The sequence below is a fragment of the Chelonia mydas genome, chromosome 8, assembly GCF_015237465.2.
Source record: "Chelonia mydas isolate rCheMyd1 chromosome 8, rCheMyd1.pri.v2, whole genome shotgun sequence".
Taxonomy (NCBI): Eukaryota; Metazoa; Chordata; order Testudines; family Cheloniidae; genus Chelonia; species Chelonia mydas.
The window spans coordinates 43720595-43737125 of record NC_057854.1 but is presented as its reverse complement, the minus strand read 5'-3'; the positions used below and the strand labels follow the sequence as shown (position 1 = coordinate 43737125).

Genomic DNA, 16531 nt, shown 5'->3' with positions numbered 1-16531 from the left:
GCCAGGATTCCAGGGAGCAGCTTTCCTGGCTCGCCCCCGCTCTTCCTGCAGCACATATGGAAGGGGCTGGGCCATGCATGTCACTCAGAGGCTGATGTGCCTCTGTGCTTCCATTCTGTAGGGAGAGCCTTTGCTTCCACACGCTGGCAATTGTTGGTGCTCTCAAATTGAGGACTATGCTAGTTTAGATATTTTTACATCGCCTCTGATGTGCTCCCTCCTCTGCACTGCGGCCGAGAGCACAGAGATTTAAAAAGGTGACACACTGGGGAATCTCCAAGAGGAGCAGAGCAGGGCTAAGAGTCCCACCCACACACACACCCCCCACCAAATCAGGGTAATGAGTCTGACACCCCCTCCAAGGGGAGCAGGATGGCACAGTGGCATTGAGTGAGTGGCCCAGAGGCCTGGCAGTAGTGCTCAGGGATCCCACCCGAAGACGGAATGGATGGAGGCACTGCAGCAGGGAGCATTGGCCTTACTTCCACTTCCTTGTTCCTGTCATGCAGAGAGGTCTGCAGCTGCTGTATTATCCCCTCCTGCTCCTTCTGCCAGCAGCTGGATTTCGCCTCGACTTCCTCTTTCAGCCACTGGAGGTTCTGGCAGGTTGCCGACATCTGCTCTAGTTCCAGAGCCTTGGCTTTCAGCAGGCTCTCCATGCTCTAGGGACCAGAAAGAAAACCAGGAACACACGAGGCCCAAGTAGTTTCTTGTGTACTTAAGTAAACAGGATTGAAACTATTCAGCCTCTTCTACCCTTTTGTGCAGCCCCAAACAGCCATTACATTCACTCCCTAAGGAAAGTTTCCACCTCAGCATCCAGCTGAGAAATGCCACATGGAACAATTAGTTTAACCACTTCCTTCCCCAGATGCAGGAGGCCATCAGAAAACTGCCTCGTGGGGAGGGATGAGGATGTATGCCAGCTAGTATGCTAAGCAAACACTCACCAGAGAAAAGCCAGGAGAATGAATAAAGGATTAGCAAACAAGCCTTATAGTGACAGACCCAAGGAGATCTATTTAGTTTAACAAAGAGAAAGTTAAGGGGTGACTTGACCACAGTCTATAAGTATCTACACGGGAACAAATATTTAATAATGGGCTCTTCGACCTAGCCAAGAAAGGTCTAACACCATCCAATGGCTGGAAACTGAAGCTAGACACATTCAACCTCGAAATAAGGCATAAATCTTTAACAGTGAAGCTAATTAACCATTGGAATGATTTCCCAAGGGTCATGGTAGATTCTCCATCACTGACCATTTTAAATCAAGATCTTTTCTAAAATTGTGGGGCAGGTCTCTGGCCTGTTTTATGCAGATCAGACTAGATGATCACAGTGGTCTCTTCTGGCCGTGGAATCGATGAGGCAGCCAAAGCACTAACATAAGGGGCTGGCCACACCAATGGAATGAATGCTGTGGCAAGCTGAGTCAGGAGCTCTGGTGATCACCGACACCATAGATGCACTGCACAGGGGACACTACGCCAGGGAGGGGCTCACACTTACATGAATGGTGGCCTCATTGCTGGACAGGACGCTGCGCAGTCTCTCCAAGTCGTGCTCCCGCTCTCTCTCGGAGAGATGGAGCTGTCTCAGCTCTTGCTCTCTCTCTTCCACAGCAAAAAATTTTTGATCTATTGCTCGCTACAGGGAGAGAAAAGGAGACGTAGAGGTCATAGAGAAAGACTCCCTTGCATGGGGACAGCATCCTGAATTCTCTCGCCATGCAGTCTACTTCACACTAGGTGGGAGAACTCAGCTCACTCTATGGGGGTGGGAAAGTGGGGACAGCCCCAGGGAAAGGGAGAAGAGGGGATACCAACCCGGGCAAGGGAGGTCAAAGCACAAGGGATGCTGTGCCTACCCACCCCCACAGGACCCCAGGGACTGAGCTCAGGGAAAGGACAGAGAAGATTGTGCTGGAATGTCCTGTGCTTACCTCCAGAGCAGCATCTCGGTCTTTGATTCGCTGCTGCAACTTCTCCAACATAGCGTCAGTCACCACAGGGTTCTTCTCCAAGCTCTGCCAACACTGCAGAAGTTCCCGGGATTCCTGAAGGGGCCCCATAAGCACACATCAGCACTGACACCAACATTACTGAGCCAGTGCAGGGATTTCTGAGGTCAGAGCAAGGAAAGGTCAGAGAACTTCTCTCTGACCTCACTCTCCTCTCCCCATACTCAAAGGATGGCAGAGTCCACAGGTCAGGTCAATGTTATTCTGTCTGATTCCCTCCCCAGTTAGGGCTCGCTAGTACGACTCAGCCCCACCTACAGGTCCCTCCCTGTGGCTGTAGCCAGAGGGTTGCCCTCAGACTCCAATCTCCCTGAGGACAGGCCCTGGAGAGCTGCGCATGGTCACATGGTTGCCAGCACTCAAATACCAAGGTGAGCCTAATCCCTGATTCGCATCATTTTTCACCTCACCTGCAGAAGCTGTTCTTTGTGAGCCAGCCTCTGGCTCAAACGCTGAACACGCTGCTCCTGGGCCCGGATCTCACAGCACCTCTCCCCCTCCAGGGTCCGCAGCTGCTGAGCCTTGTGCTGCAGCTCTGCTTGTACCTGCTGCACAACACCGCGCAGCTCCTGAAAGGAAACACACTTCTCATTTCTTTGCCATAAGATGCTCACTTCCCCACTAGAAGCCAAAAGGCTAACAGGAAGCCCTGTCAGTCAGTCACACCAAAGATGGAGACAGCCTCAGGAGCTGCTGTTACCCTGTTAAAAACAAGGAGTCTGGTGGCACCTTAAAGACTAACAGATTTATTTGGGCATAAGCTTTCGTGGGTAAAAAACCCACTTCTTCAGAAGCATGTTATCCTGTTGACTCTCACAAGGTAAAGGGCAGGCTGGGCTGCAGGAGAGGATACCACAGGTTCAGTAGGATTCAGATGTTATAGGCTGCTGTCATTCAGATCAGAAAACAGAGCCTGACCTCCTTCCACAGGAGATGGGGATGCTAACCCTTCAGCAAGCATATGGATGGAGCACCGATGAATATCTCCACGTGGTTCGGCTTATGGAAGCTAGGCTCAGTACATGTGTAGCACACATGTACTGGAGATAGGGTTTCCACAGCTGCATGGACAGATGTCAGTGTGGACCGTGGCTGAGTATGTCTCAAGTTGGGGGTTCCTATTCCCTACCTCCATTGCTATGGAGTTTTATACATTTCCACATAGACACATCTGATTACTTACCTACATGCTGAGTAGGAGTTTTGTACAGCACAGCCACCAAAGCAAACTTTCAAACATTTATTACTTCTTCTTTGAAATTACACAGACATTTAGTGATTTTTAAACTCTAAATCCGTCCATCTTACCAAAGAGACCAGCCACATGCCTCTTTAGTTCTACGTATTATTTTGTGCCCAGCACAAGAACAGTGCAACTAACTCTTAACTTCTTCAGAAAGTCACTATCAAACTGGGTCCAGCCACATGACGTTTGGTAGTGAAACTGGCAAGCAACTGGAATTAGGGTTCTGCACTCAATTCCCTAACTGCACTTTTTTTCCCCGTAAAGAGAAAATTTGTTGGTGACTGCACAACTTTAAAACTGATGAAAACTTTCAACCTCAACTCTGGCTAGAAGAGGGGATTTAAAAAATGGTTCTTACATGCACAGGAAAATTTTTAAGTCTACCCCAGCTACTCCACTGAAGAAAGAGGAATACAGCATCACAAAAAGAAACAGGACATTTGTACCAGTTAAAACATACCAGTAAGTGCCACTACTGATCCACTGTATTCAGTCTCTGCACTGATTGTGTGCATGTACTATTGAATGTAAGCTAACACGAATTAGACAGAGAATGCACAGCACAGTACCCACTTAAGACATTCAGCTAATATAAGCATCATGAAGGTCATTGGTTTGCGTTCTTCATATGCAAAAACACTTTATTGTCATTTGCATGTGGCATCAGGCCATGCTCAACTGCTGAAGCATGCCGTACCTGATTGTGTTTCCACGACACCTCTTTCAGCTGCTGTTCCTCCTGCACAGCAGCCTCTAGAAGCTGGGTAGCTCTCCTGGCTTCAGCCAGTTGGTGTTCTTTCTGCCGCTGACCCCTCTTCAGCTGCTGTATCTCCAGCTGGGTGCAGAAGAGCGTGTTCTGCAGATCTAGCAGTGCCATGTGCTGCTGCTGGGAAGGGGATAGCCCCTCCGAGGTCTGACAAGAGAGAACAGAAACGTGAGAGTGTTTAAGCGTGAGCTCACAAGAGCTGTTCAGAACAATGAAGGAGACTGTGACAGTGAAATACCCAAGGCTTTTCAATTTTCTTTTAAAGGCAAAGGCCCCTCACTTCTGGGGGATGGAGGAGCCCACAGGGAAGTACCTGCAAATGTCCAAGCTGGCTTCTATGTAACATGTCTCGTAGTTTGGCCATGGTCTCATTCTGCCCTTCAATCACATGATACAGCTCCTCTGTCTGCAAGATAGGGGATAGGACACCCAATCGTTAGCAAGCCCCACACCCCCAAGGAGTCTTGGGCACAGATTGCCTCTGCCTGTTGTAAGTGCTTTGACAGAAACAAGTCACAGGAGAAATGAGCAAGGTCCAAGGATGACTGAAGGGTTCCTTCTGAATTGCTGCTAGAATAGCATGCTTCCCTGCATCCACATTTCCCATACAAGGGCACAGCACCGGCCCTCCTCAGCAGTGTTAGTTACCTCACTTTCTTTGCTCTTCAGGGCCTCATTCAGACTCTGGATTGTACGATCTTGTCTCTGGGATGCTTCCTGGACAGATTTTAATTCAAAATTCATCTCATTTAGCTTTTCCTGCAGCAACTGAACACAGAGAACACAACGGTTTAGTTACCAAGCCCAAAAGGTCCTCAAATTGCCCCCAAGAATCCCTCCACACCATACTGAGTCCACAGAGCCCAGAGGTTCCTCTTTATTTCCCCAGACCAAGACCAAAGTGGCTCCCTCTGAAGTCTGGCTCTGCTGCTCCTGATCTGGGTGGAGAGAGTAGCAACAAGGCAATGCAAGGCCTTCCCTTCTTTCACAGGGACTGAGGCCAACTTCCAGCCATAGGTGCTGACTCTGGGGCTAGAGCACCCACGGGGGAAAAAATGGTGGGTGCTAAGCTCCCACTGGCAGCCTCCCCATCAGCTTCCTCCCACCACCCCAGTGGGCCCTGTGGATCAGTGCCTCCCCCTCTCTCCCCATGCCTCCCCCCTGCCGCAATCAGCTGCTTCGCAGCATACAGGAGGCTGGGAGGGAGGGGGAGGAGCGAGGGGAGGAGCGAGGACATGGCGTGCTCGGGGGAGGGGACTGAACTGGGCAGGAAAAGGTGGGGCAGGGGTGGGAAGAGGCGGGGTGGGGATGGAGCCTTGGGGGAAGGGTGGTGTGGGGGCGGGGCCTGGGATAGAGCTGGGGTCACGCAGCCTCCGGCACTTTGGAAAGTCAGAACCTGTGCTTCCAGCCCCCAGTGATCCAGTCTGAGGGAGGGGCTGGAATCCTGGCCTCCAACCCCATGCATCTCAACACCTTGCGCATCCTCCCGGAGAGCCCTGCTTACTTTGTCTGATACAGTCTCCAACACTCAGCTGCCTAATGCCATTCCCAGTTTCGATTACTCATTTCCCCAACCCTTTCAAAAGGGGAGAGAGGTTCCAGCCCTTGGTAATCCTGGAGATCTGGAACCTCCAAACAGAACCCATATATCCCAGAGGCCACTTCCTTTCCTTCCAACTCACCCAGTACCGCTAGAGCATTACAGCTACATATTTACACTCTTCCTCCCCTTCTCCAGGTAGCACCCTCCATCCAGCCACTCACTCTTGCAGCAACTGCCTGGATTCAGGTAACACCATACTCGAGCAAATGCATGGTCCATCCAGCCCAGTGTCCTAGCTTCAACACAGTGAAAATCCTCCCCAATGAGTCAGGACCACCTCAAGCTGGTGCAACACCCATGCTCTTTATTCCTGTGTCTGGTCCCCACCACCAAGCTCCAACTATTTACAGAGTATTTACAGGTTTGGCCTAGCACAGGCCTCTGTGGCAACAGGGTAGCAGGCTCCTGGCTCCTTCTGAGCCTACTCTCCCCTCTTGGCCTCCGCCCTGCCCTCCGGACTCACGGCCTCCCAAGCATTTAGCCCCTGTTAATGAGGCTGGCAGGTGGGGCCAGTTTCCAGGCCAGTCCTAGCTAGTTACCCAGCCCCAACCCATTTCCCTGATTGGGGCTGCAGTGGCAGGTGCTGATTAGGGGTTCCCCTGCCGCACAGACGTTTTGCAACATCATGGCTGGAGGGGAAGGCTGGTTTATGCCCTGAAACATGAGTGCCAAAGCACCTCCTATGTTTTCATCCTCACTAGTGTAACAGAAGATAAATCTTTTCTCAATCCTGCTCAATTGCTTCCATAACAGCATGTGGAAGTGACTTCCACAGATTAAGTTGCTTAATAAAAGTGTTTATTTTAATCAGTTTTAAATGTTGCCTTTTAAACATCTTTTATTATGAGAAGGTAAATATCTATAATGGCCTTGATACCACACTCATTCTGAAAAAACTCCCAAATGACCATCTCTATACTGCTCATTAATTTATACACCTAGCACGTTACCTCTTATTTGGCTTCTTTTGAAACTAAATTGCCCTTGTCTTTTTAATTCCACACCCCTAATCATTTTCATTGCTGTTCTCCAGACCTTTCTCTTTTGGAGTTATCCTTCCTGAGCAAGGCTGGCCAAACTGAACTTAAGTGTTCCAGCTATGGACGACAACGGATTTATACAAGGGCACTGTAACAGACTATGTTTAGCAGTGTTAAGAAAGGGGTGGTAAAACACTTTGCAATTTTGCCTGCTGCTGCACGCTGAGCAGAAGTTTGCATGGAGCTGTTCACAATGACTTCTGTGGTGTTTTCCTGGTCGGTTACAGTTAATTTACAGCACCACAATGGCCATATATAAAACCAGCTATGCCTTCCCATGTGTATTCATTTAACCTGCCACTAGGCTGGCCATCTTCTTGTTCAGCTAATTTTTAATTCATGCCCTTTAAAAGGATGCTAGGGCGGGCCCCTCTGCAGGCTGACCTCCTTCACCCCACACCAAAAGGAGGCCAGCTGCCTCCATGGCAGTTTCCCTCTCTTTGCCTGCAGAAGGCTCACCATAGAGAAGCAGCAGCCAAGAAGCCAGAGTGGGTGGGGCAGGCAGTGGGTGGAGCTCAGGGATGTAGGCATCTTTCTTCCAATGGCTCTATGGAGTCCCCCTAGCATAGGGGAAGGTCTTTCAAACACTGCTTTAGAACTGGTATAAGGAAGGAAGCTGTATAGCATAGTTATAGGAAAGGAAGCACATCCTAGCCTTGTTGAAGGCCAATAGCACCATCTCAGTTTGGGTAACTTCCAGTGCCTGCGATGACCCTTCATGGCTATTGCTAATTAAGGTAAACGAGAATCCTCAAGAAGCTGAACGTGCTGCCAGTGAACAAATACCTTGTTGGTGGAATTGTACTGCTGGATTTTGTCCTGCAGCTCAGCAGCGTGCGATTCAGACACATGCCCACTCGCCACAGAGTCACACTGAGTCAGCTGCTGATGGTCCTCAGGCAGATTCTGGAGAGACAGAAGAGAGGATGGGTGGCCTGAGTCCTTTCTTGGTTTCTATTCAGTGCTCAGAGTGGTGGTGGCCCTCCTAACCATAGGCGCCAACTCTGTGGGTGCTCCAGGGCTGGAGCACCCATGGGGAAAAATTGGTGGGTGCTCTGCACCCACCAGCAGCTCCCCACCCCACTACCCCAGCTCACCTCCACCTCCTCCCCTGAGTGCACCTTCCCCACTTCTCCCTGTAGCGCCCAGCACTTGCTGCTGCAAAAGAGCTGTTTCGCAGCGGCAAGCGCTGGGAGGGAGCAGGAATGCAGCGCACTTGGGGAAGAGGCGGGGCCAGGGTGGGGCTTTGGGGAAGGAGTCCAATAGGGGCAGGGAGGAGGTTGAGTTGGGGCGGGGACTTTGAGGACAGTGTTGGAATGGGGGCGGGCCAGGGGTGGAGTCGGGGCGGGGCCAGGGTCGAGCACCCACCAGCGCCGGGAAAAGTTGGGGCCTATGCTCCTAATGTGGATTTCAAAACATCTGCTCCTTATAGCCACCTTCTCAACATCCTGCCACCTGCACCTCCACCCTCTCTTGCTGCACGTCTGGCTGATCCTTCAGGGACCTCCTCCCCTTCCAAGGGTCTGTTCTTGGCCCACTGTTCTCACTTTATACCCTCTCACTGGGTGATCTGTTCATACAGCTTCAACTACCATCTCCAGCCAGCGATCCACCAATCTACTTCCCCCACTCCAATCCCGTCCCTCCCGCGTGCCTAGCAGTCAGCTTAACATGGCCAGAGCTGAATTTAGCTTCCTTCTGAAACTCCCTTCACCTTAGACCACCACCAGTTCCTCAGCATATAACCCAGGATAATCGCTGCCTCCTCCCTTGCCGTCACACCCAGCCAGTCCTGACACTTCATCATCAGGAACTGACCTTTTCTGTCCGACCTAACAGCAAACACTCTTGTTCAGGTCCTTACCTCCTGTCCCTATTACTGTAATCTTCTCAGGCGCCTCCCTGGCACCCACATCACCCCCTTCAATCCATCCAAAATGCTGCTGCTACTAAGATCACCTTCCTCACCACCGGACTGGAACCTTATTTCCCACCCTCTTTGAATCACTAAACTGGCTCCTGTCTACACAATGTCCAGCCCAAGATTCTTGTAATCACCCTTCACGATTCTCCATAACTTAGCTATCTCCTTCTGCACTCCCCATGCACTGCACTGATCTCCTCCTTCCACTCCCCGTGATGCCAACCTCAATGCCCTACTTTATCCACAAATATCATTGCCTGCTCCCACAACATGCATGGAATGCCCTTTCTAAGATGATTTGTGAGACCAACACTTCTTGTTCGGGTCTCCCCACCTGCTTCTGCCACTAGGCCTGAAAAAGTTAGCCAAGACAGACATCAATTTACTTGGAAAGCAAAGAAGAAAAAAAAAAAATCACACCTTCCTTGTCGCAGCATTCTGTGTGCTAGCCAGCACCCGCTGAGTAATCACATAACAATCTGATTGACACTTCTGTCATCGCCCTCCTTACTGTCTCACTCCTTCACATCAAATTAGGTCTGTAAGCTCTCTGGGGTTGAGTTCAGACCCATTCTGTCTGGAAGGTGAGAAGCATGCTTTTGGGTATCAGCAGCAATAGTAAACAACGGTTATCAGGGAAAATGCAGCCGCTGCCCAGATTCACTATTGCCTTCCTGCTGAAGATTTGAGAATGCCTCGGCCAGACTTTCTGGAGTGGGAGCAAGGAGACAACAAAGCCAGCTCCAGGCATCCCTACACACAGCTCACATGGCAGCTCACTTTGACTAGCTCTATTTCACTGAGTTTTCCTCTCCTATGACCATAGGAGATGGGTCGCTCAAAGGAGCGGGTGCTTCCCCAGCAACAGCAAGCATACAGAAGCCCTGAATGCCTGGGGGCAGCACACCGCTCTTCAGCCTTTGAACACTGGGTATTGTTTTCTCTCTGCTGACTGATTTTTGGTTCCAACCTTCTCCTGCTTCCCCCCCCCCCCACCGCACCCCCGTTCCTTCTCACCCTCCTGGTCCAGTCTGATATTCTTCTTTGCCTTCCTCCTTTATTCCCCACTCCCCGCCTCATATTCTCCCCCTCCCCCTCAATGACCCTCTTCCCCTTCTTTCATCCCCCTCTTCCACTTTCCTGCTCCTGTTTTCTGCTCCTGCACCCCATCCTCTCATTTGCTCTCCCTCCATTCTTCTAAAGCTAAAGGGGGACAAAAACTGTACCAACAAGTCTATGACTAGCACCACCCTGACCACTTTGCTTGAATGAGATATTCCTTCCCCTCCCAAGCCTTTAATTTTTCCCAGTTTCAGATGTAAGCTCTTCAGGGCTGGGAGGCTGGACCCTGTGTTTGTACAGCAAACAACATGGCGGGGAAATGATCCTGATACATGGCAATATAAATAAATCAAATAGCAAGAGCTGCAGAGGCACTGCTGCATTCTGTCTCTGGGTTGCAGTGAGATACTAAGCACCAGCATCTCTGGTAGATTGGTGAGAGGATGGAACAGCACGGACTGTGGGCTGAAGAGCAGAAAAAGGGGGAAGGAACCTTAAGGCAGCTCTGACAGCCAGAGATGACCCATATTCTACGAAGAGGCTGTTAACAAGAGTCACGCTGCTGGGAAAGCAATACAAGGAGCCCTCTGCATTTGAATAATAAAAACCTAAAAGTGGCCCAAAGCACTGACTGCAGTCATAGCTAGATGAGATCAGCTAGCTGCTGTGTCACACCTAGTTACTGGTTAGAAAATCAAGAATTACTAGCCACTTGTTCTTCAGTCCCTCTGCTTTTGTAAGAGCCTAACATCCTGCCCCAAATAATAGATTTGAAAGGTTTAAAACAGATCATTTTGGCTGAGCTTTGAAATTTGGTCTAGATCTAGTCCTCAGGAGGGACAAGAGCCTTTGCTTGGTTGACAGCATATTTAATGCTGTAAGCAATGGGGCCAGCAATCACTTCTGAACAAGTGCCAGGGACTTAAGGTTTTAATAAAGCTCTGCACTCTGACAACCCTGCACATTGTTCTACCTGGCCTGACCAGGAGCCCCTGAACACAGACAGAGGCTGCTGCTAGCACATCTTACAGGAGGCAAACTGTAACTTTTTAGTTAGGCTGCTGAAAAGGCACAAGGAAAAGCATAAATTCTCCTTCCTCCCCAATTATTTTAATTTTTAAAAATAATGTATTTTAATAATTGATACACACTAGGAAATTTAAAAAAAAAAAAAGGGAGAGAGAGCGAGCCATGACCAACTTAGAAGAGCCAAGTCATGGCACTTAGGATCTGCCATCCTTAATTCTTCATTACTTGGGCACTACTGTACCAAAAATAGAATCTCTGCACCCCAGAATTTTTTCTACATTGGCATTTTCTAAGTTCTCCCCCGCAGTGCACCTGCAGCAGGGGCAGCAGCAATAGCAGCGTTAGCATAGATTGCCCACTTGCCTTTCATAACCACCACGTTGTCTAACCCTGCCAAGAGCAGGTTTGCACAGAACAAGGGTGAAAGCACTGGCAGCCAGTTTATGCCAGCATTGTTGCTACTGCCTCTGGAGCTGCAAGGCTGAAAGCGGTTTGACATTTTGCAGAAAATGCCAGTGCCAACCAGGCTTAAGAAGTCATCTGCCTATCAGCTCTTAATGCTCTGAGACATCCTAATTGCAATGAATGAACCTAAAAGGATTGCTGTTCTAGGCAAGGAACAAAGACAAGAAGCGTATCAGCTTCTTAGGGCAATGCAACTCCTGTGATCAGCAGACTTCCATGTTAATGGAATGAACATAATATTTGGTTCTTGAAGAGTTGTTTTCATACTGGGGAAAAGAAGGAAAAAAACATTTATACAACAACTATTTACTTTGCTGCCAACTGACTTTCCATTTCTAGCATAAAAGCCATCTAGAGTGTGAGTAAGAGCTTTCTCCTTCTGCCAGATCCAGCACTGAATCCTTGAGTGCTGGTGATACCATGGCAACAAAACCTTAAGAAATTGGAAGTTGCAAATTCAACATGATGAATCACTGCAGAAACAGACATGTGACAAAGGCTAGAGTTTAAAAAAACCTTTGTAAATAACTCTGAGATGTAACAAAGATGATAAGACACGAGAGAAAGCCAAGCCATTTAAATCCATATACAAATTAATGTTTGTTCCACTCTTTAAAGATGTGCATTAAGAAAAAAAAATCTTATTAATACTGTACAAATGTCCCCAGTAATGAAAAATGACCAGTCAGGGATATAGAGACTATAGAATAGGGCAGAAGCTGCAGCACCATTCCTCACTAGAAGGTTTTTCAGGTGGTGTCAGCAGGTCTTCAATCATGAGCTACAAGTGGATTGGCACTGAATTTGTTGCTTTTGTCAGTTTGTGTTCCTCCATAGCACAATTTCTAGCCTGTCAATAAAGGCACGTCATAGCTGATGCAGAAAGAGTACAGGTCTCTGGAAAATGTCAGACTAGAAAAAGAATCAGCAGTGCTCTCTGAATAGGAAATGTATCCACTGGCTACAGTTCCCATAGTAATAAACAAGCATCTTTCTAGTCCCAGAGGCTAGCTGGCACATTAGACAGCACTAAGACTGCTAATGCGAATGCAATTAGACTGACATGGATATTCCTGAATTGAAGCTGACTAGGGCTTTCTATTCATTAACATAGTAGTAAAGTAGTTACAGGTGTAGTTTTCTGGCCACATACTAATCAGGATTTTAAAGCCTGGCAAAACAGAGAAAATCCAGAGCTATATGTGGATTGGAATCTACACAGCGGGCAAGACACCTGGAATTCCTCTGAAAGCAGAGTCTTCAACTCACAGGCTTTTGGTGGCATCTGCCACTAATCACTTGAACTTTTTAAAGGATCAGGAGGCAAACCAAATATCTAGAATGCCAGCCCTAAAATCATCCACTGAAGCAAATCCATCTCAAAGATGACAGTCTCTGTAGGTAACATACCAGTGTACTCCTGTGTGCTGTGTACATTTGAGGACTGATCCTTAGAGGGAGGATTATAGTTTAGGACTCTGTCTGAGAGGATGAAAATTCCTGATACATCAGAACAGAGCAGTTATAAAGGCCAAAAGAAATCAGCACTTAGAAGAGGTCTCTGGCAGCTTACAATTCCCTTTAGTGGAACTTACAAATTTAAACCAAGTTATAGAGAGTAGCAAGGGAAAATAAAGTAGCAGTATTTGTTTGGTAGGAAACTAAAGGCAAACTAAAACTCAGACCCACACTAGTATACAGTCTTTGGAAGTAGCAGTAGAGAGAGAGAGAGAGAGATGTGAAGACATCAAGCCCCAGAGGGCTCACTTCTTCAAAACACAGCAGGGAGACAATACCTGATCATGGAAAAGGAACAGACTGCATAGAAGGGGTACAGTTAAATAGTTAATAGGCAGCGACCTATTCCTAACCTGAGTTTGGCTACACTTAGCTATCCATATGATCTCAGCACATCTGAATCCACAGTGGTCTCAGGATCAGTATTTTTTTAAACTAATGTTGTACATTGACCTCTACCTGTACCCGAAGTGGCAGATAATCTTCACAGAGATCGTCCCACAGCTCCTGCAGGTCAGAAAGCTCCAAAGGAAAGGGTTTTGTGGCTGCACTGAGGAAACCAGAACCAGCATTCACTGAGCCAGGAAGAGCACTTCCATCCACCAGGTCACGGCTAGGCTTGGAACATGGCAGGATGGATTTCACTGGGATAGGTAACCTGCTCCCTCTGGGACTCTGAACAGGCTTGTAGTCAAAAGCTTTGATCAGGCTAAGGGCTAGCTCCAACCTATTCCCATACAATGACGAGTTTGGAGTAGTACGGGCATCTGAGGAATCATCACACTTCTCGCTCCCTTTTACACCTTTGTCTGCTTCCTCATCCTTCTGTCGTGGAGGGCTGACCTCCACTGTTGCGTCCAAGGATTCAACAGAGGACCCAGGAGTCCCCTCCTCCATGCTTTCTTCTTCCACAGGCACCTTGGCATTTCCTGAGTCAGCAGTTATAGGTTCACAAACAGAGGATTCCTCATTGCATATGCTAGCTGGCCACCTGGTGGAAGGCCCACAAGAGATACTCCTGGCCACCTTTCGTGGGACTCTGCAAATCGCTTCATAGTCAGCATCTGCAACACGTAACACAGCACAGCCATGGCATCGCCTTGGGCGGTTACCCACACTCTCCGAAGCGTGACAGCTATGCGGTTCTAGGATATGTTCGTCATGCTCTGTCCAGCATTCAAATCCAGAATAGGCAAAGTCCTCCTGAAGAAGGGCCGTGTATCTGATATCAGGCAGGCCAGAAATGTCCACAGTCACATCCCCAACAACTTTGTCATCAATACCAGAGTTTTCATTATTCCTCCTGTACATGCTGGCAATGCAAAACTTGAGGCGATCCTTCTCCACCAGCAGCTTCTGTAAACGCTCGATGGAGAGGGCTTCGATGCGAGCGATGACCGTGTCAAACCTGTAGATGCGGTCCAGCATGAACGCACATTTACTGCAGACAAATTCAGCTTTGCCATCTCGGCAGAGCTCCTTGCCCAGGACATGGGAGAGAAGCACCTGCAAGTTGAGCTTGGCAGCCGTGTGGAATATCCAGCGTCTCTGGTTGCCACAGAGCTCCCGGGCGCAAATCCGGCAGATCTCCCTCATCTTCCTCCTTAGCTCCCAGACCCACACCCAGGCCTGCTGGGGGAGTCCTCCCTGCTCACTCAGTAGATCTCCTGGGGGCATTCACTGGGACCCCCGCATCTCACAGGCTCCCCCCCACCTTGGGTACCCCCCTCACCTCACAGGCTGACTCCAGGGATCCCTGACCCCACAGGCTGCCCCCCACCCTGGAGATCCCCAATCTCACAAGCTGACACCAGGGACCCCTGACCCCACCTTACGCTCTCCCTGGCCCCCCAGGCTGACCCCCTTAGGGAACACCCTGATCCCTCAGGCTTCCCCCAGAGTCCCCCTGACCCCACAGCCCTTCCCTTGGCGATCCTTGACCCGACCCACCCCACCGGCACCCCGCCTGTGGCTCGGGGCGCGGCCCGAAGCGGGGCTGGGCAGGGCGCGGCCGGCCGTGAGGAGGCAGCAGCCCGCCACGACACCTCCCGCCACCCGCGAGGCGCCTCCTGCCACTGAGGCTCTTTGATTACGGCTCAGATTTCAAGATGGCTCCGCCGCGCATGCGCGCCCGGCCGAGATTTCTGGGAGTTGTAGTTTCTATCCTCCGCTCACAGCCTAGTAGCGCCTGCGCAGAGGGAGCCGCGCTGTAAAGCGGGCCAAAGGATGGTACAGTCTCCCCCTCCCCTCCCCCCCCCCCTCCACCCCAGTTCTCATGGGAGATTCAGCACAAAACCCAGCAGCCAAGACGATCCTCAGTGCCACACAGAGAACCCCCCCTCCCCACAGCGCTCCCCCGCCGGAGCAATGCCCTCTGCAACCAGTGACCCCACTGCACACCCAGCCAGTGACCATGCCATGCAGTGCCACCTGCCCTACCTTCCTGCAGCCAGGGCCTCTCACCACCTGCTGTGCCAGCCACCCACAATTCACCACGTGTCCTCACCCGCTGCCAGCCACCAGCCACTGTGTGCCGCGGCACTTCCCACCTGTCGCCCAGGTACACGCACATCACCAGCCTCCTGCTACCAGCAGGCCCTGGTACCACTCGACCCACACGTCAGTGCCAGCCACATGTTCCAGCATTGCGCACACCCCCAGCACCAGCCATACTTACCAATGGGCTCCTCACTCTACCCAGCATCACATGCGGACAGGAGTTGCCCAACACTCAATCCTATGGGCTGCTGACCACTACCTACCAACCAAGCCCAACCAGTACCAGCCCCCTCCTCCCAGGGCTCCAGCCAACACATCCAACACCCTGCAGCACCTAGATCCACCTGCCATGTACCCCCCACCTGCTCACACAGCTCCCTGTGCCACTACCCCAAAGCCCTGCACAATAGTAGCACCCACTCTACCCAGTACACTGCCACTTTCAGAGCTAAAACTTTAGCCGTTCAGGGATGTGAAAAAACACACCCCTGAGCGACAAAAGTTTTAGCGCTGAAAAGCACCAGTATAGACAGCACTTTATCATTGGGAGCACCACAGTGCCATCACGGGGGGGTGAGGGTGGGGGAGAGAGGACCATTGCTGCAGACGCGCAAGCCGCATAGGGGCCAGGGCGGAAGCTGCAGTCTTGGAGAAGTCCCTCCCTTGATTCCCTGCTGATCCTCAGCAGCGAGATATCTTCTATAATGATCACATCCTGTGGAAAGTATGGGGATAGGAATGATTACCAGCCCCTCCCCCCCCCGCCCCAGTGCTGGATCTCCCCAAGAGCCACGTGCCCAGTGTACAGAAGGGTCTGGGAAGACTGATTTATCCTGCCGCTGCGGCTACTCACCATTTGGGGGGTCTTGTGGCTCATGTGTGCTTCCCTGGAGTCAGCCAGTTAGTGACAGGTGTGTGAGTACTTGCTGTGTTTTAAATCACTGAATCAGTGTTCTCTGTGTTGTAAAAAATACTGCTTCTGTAATATGTTGTGTTTAAATTTCACAGAGATGACCTTGGGAGCCCAGCCTCCCTCTTTGTTACCAGTGGCTGAACGGCTGCACAGAATTAGAAAGCAGCCAAGAACTAAGGAGGACTTTCTGAATGATGTTACAATGCACTCCACAGGAATTGAAGGAGTGGCAGGACAGCGAGAAGAGGGACTGAAAGGAGAATGACAGGTTTCAGAGTAGCAGCCGTGTTAGTTTGTATCCGCAAAAAGAAAAGGAGGACTTGTGGCACCTTTGTTAGTCTCTAAGGTGCCACAAGTCCTCCTTTTTTTTTTTTTTAAAGGAGAATGCGGAACATCAGAATGAAGCCACGGAGCCGCTCTTAAAGGTTATGGAGCTACAAGCA

The 16531-nt window shown here is 50.1% G+C and overlaps 1 protein-coding gene across 18 annotated transcripts in view; it reads right to left on the bottom strand.

Annotated features, from left to right (window-relative positions):
• LOC102931917 (myomegalin) overlaps nucleotides 1–16531 on the bottom strand; it is a 155816-nt gene that overhangs the window by 63112 nt on the left and 76173 nt on the right. For 10 of the 18 annotated variants that reach the window (XM_037907669.2, XM_037907670.2, XM_043552528.1 and 7 more), the window contains exons 1-9: nucleotides 13136–14510; nucleotides 7465–7584; nucleotides 4684–4803; nucleotides 4349–4441; nucleotides 3967–4182; nucleotides 2434–2592; nucleotides 1946–2059; nucleotides 1513–1650; nucleotides 483–662 (exon numbers count right to left, since the gene is read on the bottom strand). In XM_037907669.2, coding sequence (XP_037763597.1) covers nucleotides 483–662; nucleotides 1513–1650; nucleotides 1946–2059; nucleotides 2434–2592; nucleotides 3967–4182; nucleotides 4349–4441; nucleotides 4684–4803; nucleotides 7465–7584; nucleotides 13136–14353 — 2358 coding nt within the window. In that variant the 5' untranslated portion in view covers nucleotides 14354–14510. Of the gene's footprint in view, nucleotides 1–482; nucleotides 663–1512; nucleotides 1651–1945; nucleotides 2060–2433; nucleotides 2593–3966; nucleotides 4183–4348; nucleotides 4442–4683; nucleotides 4804–7464; nucleotides 7585–13135; nucleotides 14759–16531 lie in introns of those variants that run through there. The other 8 variants (XM_043552527.1, XM_037907666.2, XM_043552523.1 and 5 more) reach the window with 4 other exon arrangements.